Raw genomic sequence first — 20197 nt, 5'->3', positions numbered from 1 at the left:
CAGAATCATGAAAAAACCCCTAGTTAGACGCCTCATATGCTACTTAAAAAAGATTTTTTTGGAGGTCTTTTTTTCCTGTATAGCAAGTTAATGGATCCAAACTCGAACCCCTGAATTTACCTTGATCGACTAAATATATAATTCACAACTTTTAATATGTTATTTGGATGACCCAAAGGATCATAAAAAACCCTGAATGATTACTATTGCAATTTCTTTTGGGTTGGGCCTTTTTTTGGCTTAGATTGACTGGCCTAGAGGTGCTTCTTTGATACACTCGGACTGAAAAACCTGCAAAAAAAGGGACTCCCATGGGAACGTTCGCCGCTTCACTTCACAATGTATGAATGAATGGACCATCGTAAAAGGCTTTGAGCACTTAGGAAAAGCGCCCTAGAAATGCAATCCATTATTATTACCTCCATGTGTCCCTCTTGCTCCAGAGGCTTGATCCCGGCGAAGATGTCGGGCTCCTCCTCCTGGTGCACGTCGGCCACGCCCCTGTCCTGCCCGTCCTCCGAGGCGGCGCTCACGTAGTACGCCTGGTAGTCGTCCTCTCCTCCTCCTCCGCCGGCCGCCGCCCCCGCAGGCGCTGGCTCCGCCCCCACGACGACCGCCACCGCCTTGGCCCCGCCCACTATGGTCACCGGGGCGCTGCGCTTCCCGGGGGGGCCTCCTCCTAGTAGGCATTGTCACAATTTTAACATAATGGTCTGCTCGCAATCATTTGACATAATCGCAATAATTTTGTCATAATCGTCATAAACGTTTCCATGTTGAAAAGGGTTCATATATTTTCAAGATGTAAAAAAATAGTGGAAATAGCCGATCTACAAGCTCACAGCGCGTTGCGACACGGTGTGAGCTTGTAGATCAGTTATTTCCACTATCAATGTTCTTTTTTAAGTATAAAGTTGTTATATGTGTTGTATCTGCAACTTCAAAGCCTAAAAGCCAAACATAAACGTAATTGTCAACGAGAAAAACACAACTAAATCGTTAATCGCAATTATAAAGGGGGTATCACAGTACAACCTGCGGTGATAAGCTATCACCGAGGTGTAACATTACGTCATAAGCCACGGTGAAGAGCCATCACCGCGGACCTAGACATCTCATCTCTGTTTTTACCTTCAGACATCTCCCCATCACCCCATTCACTGATTGGTCGATCTTGACCAATCGATGTGCCCCCTTGTTTCAGAGGCACAGAGGTGCTGTGATAGGACTTCACCTTGAGTCCGTGACTATGATGGCCAGCATTTTGGGAGAGCTTGGCTCAGTCATTTCAGAAGCAGAAGTTAACTAACAGGTTCTTTGTGTAAATGGGTTCGATATGTTGTCGACTAAAACTAGACTAAAACTAAAACAATTTAGATGACTTGAATGACTAAAACTAAATGAAACTTGATTCAAAAGACTAGGACTAAAACTAAATCAAAGTGTGCTAAAGTGAGGCGGCTGGGGCTCAGGAGGCAGAGCAGGTTGGCCAATGGTCCGTGGGTCGGTGGTTCAAAGACCCGCCCGCGGAAGCTTGTGATTGGCTGCGCGGAGCTGCCGAAAGTCGGGAGGTTTGAGATTTACTATTGTGGCCCCCCGGTTTACAACTTCTAACTGCGCTGAGTCGGCTCATGCGACCTTCGCAACGCTCGATGCGGAGACTCACACGCTACCACTCGCTTGGCGGTGTCTCACGTGGATCAAGGTCGTCTGAGACGGCGCACCTCCGTCGTTTGACAAAAAATAAATTGCAATAGTAGGACATTGCAATCATTCAGGGTTTTTTATGATCCTTTGGGTCATCCAAATAACATATGGTTTAGTGATGAGTCGTCACTTTTTCGCCACTTTTTGTGGGGTCCATTTTTAGCCCAAGGAATATTTTTTGTGCAAAACAAATGCTTGCAATGGATTCAGAATCATGAAAAAACCCTAGTTAAACGCCTCATATGCTACTTAAAAAAGATTTTTTTGGAGGTCTTTTTTTCCTGTATAGTAAGTTAATGGATCCAAACTCGAACCCCTGAATTTACCTTGATCGACTAAATATATAATTCACAACTTTTAACTCATTTGTAGCCGATCCCGAGAATACTCGCGAAAAATACTGTATATGGAGTAACGCCGGTTCTCCTACCCTGTAGCCTGGCGGAAGGTCCTGGCACGATCGGCCTTGCCGATTCATCATCATCACGGATTCACGTGCACAAAATAGTAATCCCATAACATGGAGGCCGACGGGGAATCGTTGTCACATTTCTAGGTGATAGCTCTTCACCTTGGACTCTGATAAAGCCTTTAGAGTGACAATTAATCGTCATGTAAAACGTGATAATGGTGATATCCCTACCTCCTCCCCGGGGGGGTTTCCCATTGGCTGCAGCCGGGGTGGCCTCGTCTGGGGGGTCCGCCTCCAACCCCTCCTCCTCCTCTAACTCCTCCTCTTCCTTGTTGTCGTCCAGCTCCGCCTCCAGCTCCACCTCCTCCTTGTCGTCAGCCGAGGAGGCCGTCTCCATGACGACCAGCACCGTGGTGGTCTCCTTGGGCGCCGCCCCCCCTGGGAGGATGAGGGGCGGGGCCACTGCCGGGGCGTGGCCAACCGCGATGACCCGCTTGGCATCAAACATCTTGGAGGTGTTCCCACTCCCTCCTCCACTGTAATGATGATAATAATGATACTTATTTTAAACTATGTTACTTATTTTAAACAATGTTACCAAAGTACAAACAATGTTAAAATCAGATTAAAAAGGCGATATTATTGTTCATCGTGATAAAAAACACTCACAATAATCGTATCGTGGAGATTTAATGTATCGTGATATCGTCCTCCGTCATAAACTGAGATCAATTCAACTTTTATTTGCCGAGCTGCATATCCGGTACCAATTAAACCCCCTATAATTGGTAAAAGGTACTTATAATAATACATAATACATAGTCTTTTTTTCACTCTCTATAAGATGTCTTTGCCAAAAAATAGCCGATCTACAAGCTCAAAACTACTATCAGCTATTTTTTGGCAAATGTTGGATTTTGATTATCGGGCTAATATCGTAAATTGCGATTTCTTTTGTCACAATAATCGTGATATGAAATTGTCATATCGTCCCATCCCTAACCTGTACTTGTGTTAATAATTGTGACAATGCCGCTCCTGGTACCTGTACTTGTGTTAATAACTGTGACAGTGCTACTCCTGGTACCTGTACTTGTGTTAATAACTGTGACAGTGCTACTCCTGGTACCTGTACTTGTGTTAATAATTGTGACAGTGCTGCTCCTAGTACCTGTACTTGTGTTAATAACTGTGACAGTGCTACTCCTGGTACCTGTACTTGTGTTAATAACTGTGACAGTGCTACTCCTGGTACCTGTACTTGTGTTAATAATTGTGACAGTGCTACTCCTGGTACCTGTACTTGTGTTAATAATTGTGACAGTGCTACTCCTGGTACCTGTACTTGTGTTAATAACTGTGACAGTGCTACTCCTGGTACCTGTACTTGTGTTAATAACTGTGACAGTGCTACTCCTGGTACCTGTACTTGTGTTAATAATTGTGACAGTGCTACTCCTGGTACCTGTACTTGTGTTAATAATTGTGACAGTGCTACTCCTGGTACCTGTACTTGTGTTAATAACTGTGACAGTGCTACTCCTGGTACCTGTACTTGTGTTAATAACTGTGACAGTGCTACTCCTGGTACCTGTACTTGTGTTAATAATTGTGACAGTGCTACTCCTGGTACCTGTACTTGTGTTAATAACTGTGACAGTGCTACTCCTGGTACCTGTACTTGTGTTAATAACTGTGACAGTGCCGCTCCTGGTACCTGTACTTGTGTTAATAACTAGAGATGTTCCGATCAATCGGCAATGGATCGGATCGGGCCGATCAAAACATGATCGGCGATAATCGGTGGTTTAGATCAAAAGGTAAATTCACTGATCCGATCGGATCGGTGCATCTGATCAACCAGCCGTTCAGTATGCCCACTTGAGGCCATTTTGGGGTATTGATTTCCACAGTGCTGAAGGAATAATTAGTTACTGCTATGATAATAAATATATAGTAATGCTGGTAAATAACTATAAGGCAAATATATAAATGAATTCATGAGTGAATGAATGAAATAAAGTTAAAACATTAACATTTAGAAAATATAAATAATAACTTGATCGGATCGGTGATTGATCGGGATCGGGTGATCAAACTTTTGTGATCGGTGCTCGGTGATCGGTTCCAAAAAACCTGATCGGACCATCCCTATTAATAACTGTGACAGTGCTACTCCTGGTACCTGTACTTGTGTTAATAACTGTGACAGTGCTACTCCTGGTACCTGTACTTGTGTTAATAACTGTGACAGTGCTACTCCTGGTACCTGTACTTGCGTGGCTCCCTCAGCAGCGGGCTGGGCGAGGGCAGCATCTCGGGCGGAGGGGGCATGAAGTCGAAGGTGTTGCTGGCCTCCGCGCCCAGCGCCAGGCTGGAGCCGTCGTCCAGGCTCAGCTCAGCCATGTCTGGCTCCAGAGAGCTGTTTGAGTTGAAAATTACGTCACTATCAGGCATAATATGTGTTTATTTTTTATTAAAGCCCCATTTCATCATACAAGAGTAGCGCACAAAACTAGTGAAAATAGTAGATCTACAAGCAAAGCCTCGCTGTGTGAGGCGAATCAGGCGATGTGTGCTTAAAGATCAGCTATGTTCACGATGAATACAAAAAGAACGGTTATGGACACCCGGGAACAATGCAAGCATTGACACGAAGGCTTGCCCACCTGCCCCAGGGTAAATAAAACTTTCGGGCAGGTGAAGTTTGCTTTCAGGTTGCCCAACCGGGCAAGTGCTCATTTGAGAGGGGACGCAACCGTCTATAACACAACACAAGACATCTGTCTAAACACCGGAACGTGCTACACTTAAAAGTGTGAAACCATGGACATATTCAATCATAGCTAGAGACAGTATGTAGGTATTTGAATTTGGAGGTATTGATGTGTGACATTTTATTTTACAGCCCTAGAAAGTACATAAATAAGTGTTACATTGAGCGCCAATTAAAATCTTACCCATCATCTTATAATGGACGATTTACTTTTTGGGCAAGTGGGCATGACTTTTGATTTTGATTTTCGGTGCTTACTTCCATAGAAAACAAATCCAAATGACTGACAGCTTTAACCCATTTAGGCCTAGAATTATTGACTGCTTTAACTGTTGAAAAATAGCAGATATACAAGCTCACAGCGCGGCACCGAGTGCCGCGCTGCGAGCTTGTAGATCTGCTATTTTTGAAAAAGTCGTGAAAATGTGTGCAAATCTTTGAATATATGCATTTTCAAAGTGAAGGTTTGTAACTCAAATTTTGCTTCTGGGTGGTCCCTGGAACTAAATACTTTGAGATGGGGGTCCGTGGCCAAATACATATCATGTTGGGGGTCCTTCACGTGAAAAGGTTTGAGAACCACTGACATAGTAGTCTCTCAAGAACAGACTAACTGAGCTCCAGTTGAAGTGAAAATGACCTTTTCTTTGACGATGGCTGGCCAGATTGCTGACATAGAAACATAGGTTTTCTCCAAAAATCTTAGAAGGATTCAAAAGACACTTATAGAATCGGGTCAAAAATCTTATTTTCACGATTTTTCAAAAATAGCAGATCTACAAGCTCGCAGCGCGGCACTCGGTGCCGCGCTGTGAGCTTGTATATCTGCTATTTTTCAATAGTTAAAGCATAAAATATCGCGTCGTAATGTGTTCAGGCCTAAATGGGTTAATACTTGAGTGTTTTGTGTTATTTGTAGGACAGGCCAAATGAAACCTGCCAATCTCAGTCGCAACTAACTGTAGTCAACTAAAACAAGGAACGCATCTGTGTCGCTTTAGATTTCACCAACTTTATTATTTTAAACTTCATCTATTTTAGACAAATCATGGAAATGTATGTACATCTTTGAATATATCTATTTTTTTATAGCAACTCAAATCTTTTTTGTCTTTGCCCACGTAACGTTTTTAGAAGTATTTTTTATTTTATTTTTTGCATCGGCCTCGGGTCTAAATGGGATAAACCTTGTTAGTAGGTCAAACATTCCAACCAACCAGAGTTGTTTTTGACAGAAAATGTTGATTTAGTTTTAGTCATAGTCTTTTGAATAAAATGTAATGTGGTTTTAGTCATAATTTAGTCACCTGAAAAGTTTTAGTTTTAGTCTAATTTTAGTCGACTGAATATCATAAGATTTTAGGCGACTAAATCTACGGTTGATTTAGTCAACTGAAATTAGTTTTGGCAGGCGTTGATGGAATCGTAATGACTGATTTTACACTTGGTTGCGTGCTGAAAATAGCCGATCTACAAGCTTACAACGTGTTGTGCTGTGACGCGTTGTGAGCTTGTAGATCTGCTATTTTCAGCACGCAACACCTGAGAGCAACCAAACATAAAATGACTCTTCTCCACTAGTCCCTCACCTAACTTTTTTTTATTTTATTTTGTTGACGAAATTGTCAATATGTTTAGTCTTTACAGTATTTAGTCATCACAGCTTAGTTTTTATTTCGTTTTAGTCGATGAAAAAAACCCAGTCGACAATCATTTTTCGTCATACTTTTAGTCGACGAAATCAACACAGCAACCAACCTGTCCTCACTGCTGGTCCTCCGCTTGGCGCTGGCGTGCTTACCACCGCTGCTTCCTCCCCCTCCACCACTTCCTCCTCCTGGGACCCCCGAGCCCCCCAAGCCCCCTCCGGACACCCCGCCCTTCCCTCCGTTCTGGCTCATCTTCACCTTGCCCCCGGCCGAGGACGAACTGGAGCCGGCTCCTTTGAACATCACTTTACCGCCGCCTCCACCTAAGGGTGGGGGTGATATGGAAAAATACAATATCAAGATTTTTCCAAGGGGTATCACGATTCTTTTTCATGTTGGTTTTTATGGTTATTTTTCAAGTTACTTTTCAGTACAACGACCACCTTACAAGGTAACAAAAACTAAACTCAAAGTGGGGTCCAGGGACTCTCTGGGTTCCTTTTCGGAGGTCTAAATTGACCCTTACAAGTATGGAACTCTGACAGTATACACGTGAAACCAAAAGCAACCGTAAGGGTTCATTTGGTTTCATTTGTACATAGTCAGAGTTAAGTGGAGACCTTGACACTTTAAAGTTTTAGAATGACCGATTTCTACCAAAATGCTGATTTAACCCATTTAGGCCTAACCTATAGTTAGGCCTAAATCAGAATTTAGCCTACAAAAACAAATATGTTGCAACATACTGTACATGTACTGTAAGCCCCTCCCATACACTAAAATGTGTACCCGGCCTGAATGGGTTAAATGAATTCTGCAATAATCTCTGTATTAACAATTCAACAGGATTTTTTTAAAAGGCTCCCTCATTGCATCACGATATATACGATATCTCATAATAAGGCATATGGTAGAGATATTGTATCGTCTCAACGATATTTATCACCGTATGGCTACCTCCTGCGTCGTCCAATGAGAGGCTGACGCCTCCGCCCAGGCGCCCCAGGACTCCGCCCCCTCCCTTCCTCTTGCTGCCTCCCAGGGTCTCCTTGGGGCGGACCGCCACCTCCTGATGCTGCTGGGGGGAGTGGCCACTGCTGCGCCCCACGCCGCTGCCGCCCGCCTCAGAGGGGTCTCCGCCTCCTCCCAACATGGCCGCCTTGGCTCCTCTCTGGACAGGCAGAGACACAAGACACTTGTTTCTAGGGCTGTCACGTCTAATCGCGATTATTCGACATAATGGTGATTATTTTTCATAATCTTCATAATCGTTTCCATTAAAAAAATAATAATCCGTTTTGTTGAAAGATATTCAAATATTAAAAAAAAGGCAAAAATAATGGAAATAGTAGATCAACAAGCTCACAACGTGTCGCATCGCGGCGCGTTGTGAGCTTTTAGATCGGCTATTTCCACTATCAATGTTCTTTTTTAAGTATGAAGTTGTCAAATGTCCTTCATTTTTTTGTATATTTAGGTTATGTGTCATATCTGCCATATGCAACTTCAAAGCCTAAAAGCCAAACAGAAATGTAATTGTCAACGACAAAAACACAATTAAATCGTTAATCTCAATTATTTGAGTGACAATTAATCGCCATGTAAAATGTCATAATCGTGACAGCCCGCCTTGTTTCTCTCTATTCATTATTTGTGCCAGCAGAATGCGCAAGTACTGCGATCGGTGATTTTGTATGTGGCGTATATTGTATGTGTTACGCCTGTAGCCAATCAGGGAGGGACTCGCATTCTTGGCCGCCCGCCATCAACAAGTTTGACCTGATCTAAATAACAGGGCGCGCACTGCTGGCGCACAAGTACGCCATACATGGCGACGAGTGCACAGGACGCAAGTTGGCACCTCGACAGAGTCACTAGTGCAGTCTAGTTAACAGTTGTGTTGGTCAAGAGTTTGATTTTAGTTTGGTTTAACACTTTAACAGATCAGCAGGTTGACACAAGGTTTGCCTATGTTTTATCATTCAAACATAACGGTAACATTTTTGAATTTTCCTCTCTTTCACATAATCCCTGAAGTACTTTAAAAACACTTAAAGGAGTGGTGACACCGTCCGAAATTTAACATTATGATAAAGTAGGTCACGTGGTGTTTCTTCAAACAGTCTGAAAAGGAGGCGGGCCGTATCAGTTAGCAGTGAATGTATACTTCGTCCGTCGTGCTGTGCCGCGCACATTCCCGCACAACGTGATGAGTTGTTGTTAGCGTGTAGCAGCGCCGCACCGCAAGGCTATTTTGGAGAGCTATTGTGTGTGTACACACACACACACACAGGCTACACACACAGAGTTTATGAGCCACGGACCTCAGTCCTCCGAGACAGCAGGACATATGTCTGCTAAAAGGGCTCAGAGCTGCCGAGGAGGAGGAGATCGCTGGACGCTCGTTCTAAGCTTGCTCTGGTGTCCCGGCCAGGTCCTCCAGTCAAGTTTAGGGGAAGACACAGCAGGGTATGGCCGACAAAACCGCCTCATAGACGGGGAGAAGCGTGTTGACCCTCGTAACTAATCTCTGACACCTTTTTTTGAAGAAGACATGTACTTTTTTACCGGTCTAACCATTGATTTTATAGCGAATGCTATATAATTTTTACCCCTAGAACTGATAGTTTTAAAGTTGGTTTAGAAAGTCGGAAACACACCTCGGACAGCTTTTTTTGGGGCAGTTTCAAAAGATAATGATATGGATAATCGACTCCGCCCCTCCCCCCATATTAGCCCAATCAAATTAATTTATTTCAGTTACTGTACAGAAAGTACTACTTTCAGTACAGTAACTACAATAAATTAATTTGATTGGGTCATTTAACATGGGGGTACATGACATCATTAAAAAAATTGGCTAATTTGATAGCCTTAATTAGCTGTTTTGGCCATGTCACTCCACCTTTAAAAGGACCCCTGGCTCCTTACTACAGATGTGCCGTTTCAACTCTTCCGTATTTACTGCTCTTTTCCTGAAAAGTCAAGGAAATGCATTTTTCTGCAGGTTTCTTTACCTGTTTTGCCTTTCAGATTTTTATGGAGAATGGAGTGTATTTTTTGCAGAAACCTGCAAATGGCAAGAAATCACTCCATTCCCATTGAAAAGCAGAATCCAACGTGTGAAGTTTTGAAATGGCACATTTGTACACTGTACATATTTTATTTATTTTAGAAATGGCTAATATTTCACTCAATAGCGAACAATAGGAAACTCCTGTCGCAGGTTGATTTAATTTGTCCATGTGTGGTCGCGGGTGTGCTATTCCTACCAGATCTGAGGAGAGGAGGATCTTGAGCTGTGATTGGCCAACATTTTTCAACATGGAAACGATTATGACGATTATGAAAAATAATCGCGATTATGTCAAATAATTGTGATTAGACGATTATGTTAGATTATGTGGGGCGGCATAGCTCAGGTGTAGAGGAACCGTTATTAGAGCACGAAGGGTTCCCAGTTCGAATCCGGGCTCCCCCCTGAGTTAATGTCGAAGAGTCCTTGAGCAAGACTCTGAACCCCTAATTGCTCCCGGTGAGTAGGTTGGTGCCTTGCATGGTTTCCTCCGCCACCGGTGTATGAATGTGTGCGTGAATGGGTGAATGTAATGCACAATCTATGTAAAGCGCTTTGGATAAAAGCGCTATATAAATGCACCATTTACCATTTATGTAATAATTGTGACAGCCCTAAATAGACTAGACGTTGAACCGACCTCTCTCTGCTGCTGCACGCTGCGGGCCCAGCAGAAGGAGGCGGCGCTCTTCTTGTCGGCGCTGCAGTAGGTGATGCCGGGCAGCGGGAAGGCCACCTCCCAGTTGAAGTAGCAGGACTCCACGGCCGGCTTGAAGCCCTGGAACAGCTTGTCCAGGGACTTGCGGTGCTGGCCGCGCTTCACGATCTCGATGACCTTCAGGTGCCACTGCTTCAGCTGCACCGCCAGCTCCAAGCGCCTGGGAGGAGAGACAAGGGAGGGAGAGACAGCCGATGTCTATTATTTTTCCGAGTGGTGTCACGATACACAATCTTATCACGATTCTTTTTCATGTTGGTTTTTATGGTTATTCTTCCAGTTACTTAACTCATTCATTGCCTTTTCAAAATGGCCCCCTAGTTCCTCACTGCCACGTTCCTAAATTTCTAGTGCACAGCTTTCAAACAAAAAAATCCGCTTGGAAATCCGTTCAGGCATTCATGAGATAGAAGCCTTCAGAGTCTTCAAATGTAAACAAAGATGGCTGCCATTTTGAAAGATTTGTTTGTTATGTTTTGCATCTCCAATAATGTTACTCTTCAGGAAATGGGAAGCGGCCACGTGCAGTGTGCACAGAGCGATAAAAAGTCTGATAAATAACAGCATTTGCCAATGGCAGTTAACAACATTATTTATGGGAAACCTCTAGCAGTGTTAATATTACTAATTGGTTGTATATTTTATAAAACCCACAGAGACTTAATCACTTAAAACTCACACGCTGTGAGCTTGCTATTTCTGCTACTTTTATATGACACTTAAGGGCTTTGCACACAAACGCGTTTTTCTTTCGCACGGAAAAAACTGACGATTTCATCTTTTTAAAGAAAACAATTGTTCTCTATGACCTCGTGCACACCGGCTCCGAATTTGCCTTGCGGCAGGTGGCTGCGGCTGTGCATTTTCTTCCCGATCTAACCCAGTTCGATTTGTGTGTTTGTCAAATCCAATGCATTTTTAATCATGCAGCAAACGGAAAACGACGCGTTTGTTTTCAACATGTAAACGATTATGACGATTATCACAAAATAATTGTGATTATGTCAACTAATTGCGATTAGACGATTATGTAATAATTGTGACAGCCCTAATGACACTAGCACTAGTAAGACGCCTCAGTGCGACAAGCGACCTCGCCCCATGTCTTGGCCATCTGGCCAGTGATGTATATCAGACCGGTTACCCATATATGGAGACCCCTGGTACCCATATATGGAGATCCATGTACTGTATATGGAGATATGCTGTGAGAGCCCAAACATGCTTACTCAGTTATTTGTTATGTGAAAGTCTATGACATCTGACATCATACATACAATCCCTTTTGTGCCCATAAATGGAGATCCCTGTCTGTAGAACCAGCCACACAGATATGGGCTGTCTTAGCCATATATGGATTCTGTTAGTGTGGTATGTGGCCAATGTGAGGGGTGATAGTGCATGCACAAATCCACTCTAGCCCAGGTGCTGGACAAACAGCAATACAAGAGAAGGATAGAGTCCACAACACTGGTGAATACTAAGCTCTGTTTTATTGCTTCAACGTTTGGATCCGTTTGGATCTTCTTCAGGAATAATACAGGGAAATGGGTGTATATTTTATATATTGTATTTCTTTATATGTAATATTCTTGTATATATGCAAACATGTTGGGCTTGTGTCTAAGTCTATTATTGCCTTTTGTTACTGGAGAAATGGCCTGATTGGTATGGGTGGTTTCAATCACCATTCATTGTTAAAGCCAATCATTGGGAAGCTAGTCTTTATAAGGACACACACCCATTTCCCTGTGTTATTCCTGAAGATCCAAACGGATCGAAACGTTGAAGCAATAAAACAGAGCTGAGTATCACCAGTGTTTCGGCCTCTATCCTTCTCTTGTGGCCAATGTGGCCTCTATATAAGGGCATTGCCATATTGTATGAAGTCCTGTTAGATATGGGCTTAATATTGTACTGCGACCTTCGGTCGCTATAACGAACTAGGGCATCAAAATGACAAAGAAAACACTAAAGTTTGAACGTGGAGATATGAGCTTTCTGCCCGACAGCAAGGATCTCCTTGCCGCCATCCATTAGAAAAGTGCTTGTGAATCTGTCACTTTGTAGCAGAGAGTGTGAACGCGGCACCAGACTGGGAATTAGTGAGTGAGTTAATGAGCTGGCCTCCAGTTGGTTCATGTTCTAGACAAGGATGCTTCTCAGGGCACCTTAGGGGAGAGGAGACGTAAACAAGGCATTGATTATTCTGCTCCAGTCCCAACATATAAACAAGTGTGCGCGCGCACACACTAGGGATGGGACGATATGAAAATGTCATATTGCGATTATTGTGACAAAACACGATATGTGTCCCAGCACGGTGGACGGCTAGTCATTGAATTTTTTCATAGCTACAAAATGATATATTGGTTGTGGAGATTGACCCAACAGTTTTGAAGATATGGCTTATAGAATGATGCCATGCTGAAATACTACTTTTGAGATATTCAAGTTCTAAAAAAAATTCTAACCTGCAATGACCTGCATGATCTCTCACATTAATTTAAAAAAAAAGTCTTATTTACATGCAGAGTTAAGCTCTGGCGTTTAAGTGAAATGTAGCCTGATATTTATGACATGCTTTTGTGGCTTTTTAGTCACATTTTCACATTTTAGTGAGAAAAAAAAAAAAAAAAAAAAAGTAATTTCAGCTGTGGTCTAAAGTAGTGGCTTCCGAAATGACTGCCCCTGTGTCACACTCAGTCACATATTATCGCGATAATACAAATCCATTATCCTGGGGCGGAACATTTGCCCAAAAAAATAGCAGATCTACAAGCTCACAACGCGTCGCAACGTGAGCTTGTAGATCGGCTATTTTTTGGCAAAGAAGTGTGATAGAGTGGGGAAAAAAAGACTGTATCAAGTATGTATATTATAACTAAGTACCTTTTACCAATTATAGAGGGTTTAAGTGGTACCGGATATGCAGCTCAGCAAATAAAAGGTGAATTGATCCCAGTGCATGACGGAGGACGAATGCACGATGAATAAAATCTCCACGATACGATTATTGTGAGTGTTTTTTATTACGATAAACGATAATATCGCTTATCGTCCCATTCCACGCACACGCACGCACACGCACACGCACACACACACACACACACACACACACACACACACACACACACACAGAGCTGTGTATCTCAATGTGTGGCTGTTTGGATGTATGGAAATGCATGCATACTGTTCATCCATGCACCTTCGCGTGCCGCGCATAAATACATATTTTTACATTGCGTTAAATTAACACGTAGTAGGAGCCCCGAAGCCCTTCTATAACCAGTAAGACTCCCTAATCGGGAGATAAGCGACTGTCAGGTCGCAGCGTGATTTTAGGGCAAAATGTGTAGGAGTAGTGTCCAAAAATGTGTTTGAAAAAAATCGGTCTGATTGGTGGACCTATATGGGAGAGATCCATGTTGATGAGATGAGTGTAGACATACATTGTAGCGATTTGTGTGATTTTAGGGCATAATCTGTAGGAGTAGTGTCCAAAAATGTGTTTTAAAAAATCTGCTTGAAGGTGGCGCTAAATGGGACAGATGGGACATACGGTGTACCGATTTGCGTGATTTTTGGACAAAAATTGTAGGTGCTGTGTCCATAAATTTGTTTTGCAAGAACCGGCCTCATGGTGGCGCTAGAAGAGGGTCATGTGATAATTGGTGGGTTGTGGTTTGGTAGGCAAGGAGTGTGTGCAAAATTTGGCATGGATCGGGGCAACGGTTGCGGAGATATGAGCAGGGGCAAAGTGTGACGTGTGACAGACAGACTGACAGACAGACAGACAGACAGCTGGTCGAGGTTTTGATAGTAAATGCGACCTGACGGTCGCAATAAACAATAGGTCAGCGTTCTCTGCTTGAGACCGTACGTAGTGAAGAGGTGTTTAGTGGTGGAGTTGCTCCAGTCAACTCCTATAAAAGCTGACCTTGGCTGGGAGAAAACAAAACGATACAAAACAAGGTCAAGTAGACAGGTATGAAGAGAGAGAGAGAGAGAGAGAGAGAGAGAGAGAGAGAGAGAGAGAGAGAGAGAGAGAGAGAGAGAGAGAGAGAGAGAGAGAGAGAGAGAGAGAGAGACTTTTGTTTTATTTAACTCATTTATTCATAAAAATGAATCTTTTAAACATCCAAGTCTTCCATTTTTGTGTAGTACATGTATTCAAATCGCATTTGTGCTTTGACTACATTTTTAAAAGCTATTAAACAGTCACACCTGTGCCCTCCATATTTTTTCCTTTTTCTTTTCTGGTTAGGTACATTGCCAGTTTTGCCTGCCCAAACAGGGGGGGGGAGAGAGAGAGAGAGAGAGAGAGAGAGAGAGAGAGAGAGAGAGAGAGAGAGAGAGAGAGACTGAAATCACAAAATACATCCCAGTAAAACTACGGGCACATTATCTCTTCTGAAACAAAATGATCAACAGAGCGGAAAATAAAGTCCCAGCTGCTCAGAGGCTACAAATATGCAACACAGAAAGGAACAGGGAGCCAGCGGTTAATGCAAAACATGACTATTTATTAGTACGCTAATGGCACGTTCAAACCTGAAGCTATTTCTTCTTTTCTAGTGGCTTCCATCGCTGCACTTTGGTCGTGCAGGTCGTGGGCGGTGCTGTCGTTGAATGTTTTGACAGTCACGCCGTTTGGATCACTTCCCTACAACAGGGGTCTTCAACAGGGGGTCCGGGACCCCTAGGGGTCCCCAGAGTTACTACAGGGGGTCCGCCAAATCTTTGTGATAGGATAATTATTTTGAACTTGAACCCTCGCATCCCTATTCTGAGGAGAACTGTAGCCAAAAATAGCAGATCTACAAGCTCTCTATCCAGGTTTGAATGCAACATTACAGTACCATGTTCCCTCGATAGTAAGTATGCAGACCAGTGTTGTTTTTGGCGGGCATTTTAGATTTAGTCTTAGTCTTTTTGACGAAATGCTTATTAGTTTTAGTCAGATTTTAGTCATTTATATCCTTGATAGTTTTAGTCTAGTTTTAGTCGACTAGAACTCAAAAGGTTTTAGTCAAGTTTTAGTCGACGAACCCACACAAAGGTTTTAGTCCAGTTTTAGTCAATAGTTTTAGTCAAAAAGAAAAATGTGTCTTTAAATAAATACATTAAGTATTTAATAGACATTGGAAATAATCAAAGTTGACAGGTGCAATTGAATTCATGATTCAAGCAATATGTACCGGTATATGGGCTAATAACAAGTGTATATTACACCTGCCCCATCCTATTTATATGCACAGTTCACACAGGAGGCAATATCATAATAATATAATATAAGAATACTATGCATCTTTTTTGGTATGGTATCACTGAACTGGCCACTTGCACTTTCACACTACAGAGTACACACACACACACACACACACACACACACACACACACACACACACACACACACACACACACACACACACACACACACACACACACACACACACACACACACACACACACACACACACACACACACACACACACACACACACACACGCACGGTACTGAGAACCGTCCCCGAGTTCCAAGGATTTACAAGTGACGTCACGGTCATACGCATCGGCGGCGGCCGCTAACCGGAAACAAACAACCACTACGTCACTAACTTAGCCTTTGGGAATAATAGCTCCGCATACAGCGACCTCCACATCCATGATCCAGCGAAAACAAAGTTTGCATCAACAGTTTGCAACAAACAATCCAATTAATTTACGTTTGCTTAAAAGCCAACATTAGCCTGAAGCTTAGCACCAGATGTTATAGAAAACGTTGCGATAGTATTACTAGGAAAGCGACCACGGATGGGACAGTTGTCAACTTGTCAATAAGCAAATCGACTCAAGGCAAAGGAGTAAGGACTATCATTTTGTTAAAAGGACCGTCAGCTTACCGGATTGGAATTGCAGCCGCTCCGTCGTAAGTAAGCCTGCATTATTTCCTGGATTGTAAAATATATACATATCGTGTCTTCTTTTCCGACGACCAAATCTATTAATTAATGTTGACGGCGCTGCTGCATGACGCAGACCTACAGTAGGTCTTTCCTCAATCAGATGATTAGCTTTCATATCCCAATAGAAATGTAATAGCATTTCCAGCAGTAATGTGTGCAACTAACTTCTGAAAAGTTGACGACAACAAACAACACGTGTGTAATCATGCCGACATCCCAGCCAATCACAGAGCCTGTTGCTATATGCGTCCTAGAACGTTCCATATGATTGGCCACTACTCCTCCATTGAAACAACTACAATAATATTGTCTGGCTTTCATGCATGTTTATTTAACGTCGTCCGAAGACCAGATGTTCGTCTCGTCTTCGTTACGTCAACGAAAACACACATTCGTCTCGTCATATTTTCGTCAGACATATGTTTAGCTCGTTACGTTAACGTCACGTCATCGTCATGAAAAAAAGGGGCGTCAACGAAATCATTTTCGTCATCGTCTCGTCAACAAAAACAACACTGATGCAGACAGACAGACAATAAATACATACGGTCCCTGCTTCATCTCTCTCTCAGCTAGGGGGTTCTTGGTGTGAAAACGTTGAAGACCCCCGATCTATGGGGCTGTTAAGTCTGACATCATTTTGTAGGCAGAGGAGAACTTTTGCCCCCCAAAAAAGCGAATCTTTTTACTATTTTTACTATTTACAAATCTTTCTTCTCTTTGTTGTTGAAAGGAAAGTGGTAAAATTATACTTTAGTCGTTATTCTTGTCTCGGATCTGTTGAACTAGCGAGGGACAGATATTGACAATAAATCTGCTTGGTGGTCTGACTACAAAATGATGTCACGGCTTAAAAGCCCCTGAAGACACGCTGTTCAATCTCCTCGTAGAAGAAAACAAACGATTAAATTGTTTTTTTAATAGGCTATAGCAAGGGTCTTCAACAGGGGGTCCGGGACCACAAGGGGGTCCTTAGAGTTACTATGGTGGGTCCTACAAATCTTTGTGTGATAGAAAGAAAGAAAAAGAAAATTTGCCAGATTCTTAACCAGATTCTGAGAACTTTGGCCAACTTTGGCCAGATCTACAAGCTCACAACGCCTCGCGCTGAGCTTGTAGATCTGCTATTTTCGGCAAAGAGGTTTGGTATAGAGGGGAGAAGTATTGACAGTTCAAGTGGTTAAATATCTGAAAACACAAATTGACATGAATCCAAAATACCCATAGATTGTGCTAGCAAACAATGAAACGATATGGAATCTATGAACAGGTTGTGGGGGGGTCCCTGCTTCATCTCTCTCTCAGCTAAGAGGTCCTTGGCCTGAAAACGCTGAAGACCCCTGGGCTATAGTATAAGGCCAGTGCTTAAGCAATAAATAAGATGGAAAGTGATCCGGTAGGCAACGTGGTTCCATTAGATAGGTACAAATAATGCCCTGATCAGCCAGTCCCCAGATCGGTTCCCAGCCAGTGAGACTAGGGCTGTCACGATGTGACATTTTACATGACGATTAATTGTCACTCAAATAATTGGCGATTAACGATTTAATTGTGTTTTTGTCGTTGATAATTACATTTCTGTTTGGCTTTTAGGCTTTGAAGTTTACATGGTAGATATGACACATAACCTAAATATACAAGAAATTACTGACATATTTGACAACTTACTACTTAAAAAATAACTTTGATAGTGGAAATAGCCGATCTACAAGCTCACAAGCTTCCACTATTTCGGACATTTTTCAACATTCACGATTATGACGATTATGACAAAATAATTGCGATAATGTCAAATAATCACGGTTAGACGATTATGTAATAATTGTGACAGCCCTAAGTGAGACCAACTGCTAATTGTCATCTCTGTACTCTCTCTCCACTATCGCCAAAGGAACCAAATGGACCCTTACGGTCCATTTGGTTCCATTGGGTGAAGCTGAACCACTCTCTGGACAAGGTCCTGACCTTTGAGGACTCAGGGTGGGGTTAAATAAATAAAGGTTCTAATATGTACCTTTGAGGACTCATGGTGGGGTCCAGTACAGCCAGTCTCCAGAGGACCACCATCTCGTCACACATGCTGGCACAGGCGTGAGCCGCCACCTCCGATTGGCCGTTGCTGCGTCCCGTGTGACCGCTGGCGCTGCTGTGAGAGGCCGACGTGCGGACGCTGTACCACCAGCCAATGATCTGGTGAGGAGGGGGAGGGGGGAGGAGTTAGTTAGAACACGCTGTACCACCAGCCAATGATCTGGTGGAGAGGGGGAGGAGTTAGTTGACGTGTCTGCTGGCTTATGGTGCGTTCAAACCTGGATAGTTCGAGCGGTGCGATTACATACAAAGTGAATTCAAAGACATGACGACGCGCGACCGGTAGCGGTGCAACCAGGCGCGGTCTGATCTTTGCCCCAGTTGGAAAAATCCAACTGAAGTGACCTTCGCTCCCCCCCCCCGCTCCACACTTCGCGTCCTGACAGCCAATCAGCATTGATGTTGTCAGGAGACAGGGAAATGTTTTGGCTGTTTGGTTTTGGGATTCCCTTTTTTCCGGCTGTTTCGCCTTGATTCCGACATAATTTTTTTCCAACGCTGACCAGCGCAACCAAAGTGAAGTGATTGAAGCGACTAAAGACAAATATATCTATTCAGGTTGGAATGCACCATTAGATAAGGCAGTGGTTCCCCTTGGGGGTCCCCAAATTATTTTTTGGGGGGTCACCAGATGATTACGGTAACTTAATGTGCAACATTGTTTTCTCACTCAACAGTAAACAAACCAACGTAAAGTTTAAGTGTATACTATAGAGGCTATCCGCACATTTCTAAAGTGGCAATTTAAGGACTTTTTAATACCTTTAAAATGACAAATTAAACATTGGTCAACTTGTCAAATATTAGAGGCAGAAATTGTGAAAATAGCAGAACTACATGCACAAAATGCCTCGCAACACGAGGCGTTGTGAGCATGTAGATTTGCTATTTTCACAATAGAACCATGTAATGTCTCAACTCTTAGTGCTCGTCAGGGTGGGGGGGGGGGGGTCCCCAGTTAAAACATGATTATTTTGGGGGTCGCGGCCTGAAAAGGTTAAGAACCACCGGGATGAGGTATCGACTCAGCAGCAAATTTGAACTGGAAACACATAATAAAACATTGAGGAAACAAAGAGCATAACATGCTAGTTTAAAATCATTATCACGTAGATAGAAAAGGCATTTAAAAAGGGAAGTATAGTATAAAACAGTTCAATTTAGGTTGTTTTGTTCGTGATGATCATCACGGGAAAGAAAATAAGCTATTACTTACCAGCACACTCTAAATTTTAGAGTGTGCTGGTAAGTAATAGCTTAAGTAGTGTATGTTATTCTGATTTGTCTTGGTTGGGTTGTTGGTGTGTTCTTCTCACTGCTGTTGTGTTTGTGACACCTGACTTCTAGCTCCAGGGATCAATAAAGCTTCATCTCATCTTAATAGGCTTAGGAAATTAAGCACCACAATCGAGAGCCCCCGAGGAACACACTGCTGCAGCCAACGTGTGTTTGTATGCGCCTGTGTGCGTGCGTGTGTGTGTGTGTGTGTGTGTGTGTGTGTGTGTGTGTGTGTGTGTGTGTGTGTGTGTGTGTGTGTGTGTGTGTGTGTGTGTGTGTGTGTGTGTGTGTGTGTGTGTGTGTGTGTGTGTGTGTGTGTCTGTGTGTTTGTGTGCTCGTGCACAGATGTGTGTGTGTATCTGTACATGCATGCATTTTGTCCTCTCTCTGACCACACCATTCTAATTCTCAAGAACGACATTTCCATGATTTATTCATTATTCATGTTATTATCACATCAAAGGGAAACAGGCAGGCAGGTGTGTGTGTGTCTGTGTGTCTGTGTGTGTGTGTGTGTGTGCG

The 20197-nt window shown here is 43.0% G+C and overlaps 1 protein-coding gene across 4 annotated transcripts in view; it reads right to left on the bottom strand.

Moving 5' to 3' along the window:
- Positions 1-20197, bottom strand: part of zswim8 (zinc finger, SWIM-type containing 8) — a 117512-nt gene that overhangs the window by 45286 nt on the left and 52029 nt on the right. For all 4 annotated transcript variants that reach the window (XM_080741177.1, XM_080741179.1, XM_080741178.1 and 1 more), the window contains exons 10-16: positions 18321-18496; positions 10261-10498; positions 7502-7715; positions 6654-6867; positions 4389-4541; positions 2351-2655; positions 420-679 (exon numbers count right to left, since the gene is read on the bottom strand). In XM_080741177.1, the coding sequence (XP_080597303.1) occupies positions 420-679; positions 2351-2655; positions 4389-4541; positions 6654-6867; positions 7502-7715; positions 10261-10498; positions 18321-18496 (1560 nt within the window). The remainder of the gene's footprint in view (positions 1-419; positions 680-2350; positions 2656-4388; positions 4542-6653; positions 6868-7501; positions 7716-10260; positions 10499-18320; positions 18497-20197) is intronic.

The sequence above is a fragment of the Nannobrachium achirus genome, assembly GCF_963921795.1.
Source record: "Nannobrachium achirus genome assembly, chromosome: 13".
In the NCBI taxonomy this organism is placed as follows: Eukaryota; Metazoa; Chordata; class Actinopteri; order Myctophiformes; family Myctophidae; genus Nannobrachium; species Nannobrachium achirus.
This window is presented reverse-complemented; position numbering and strand designations above follow the sequence as displayed.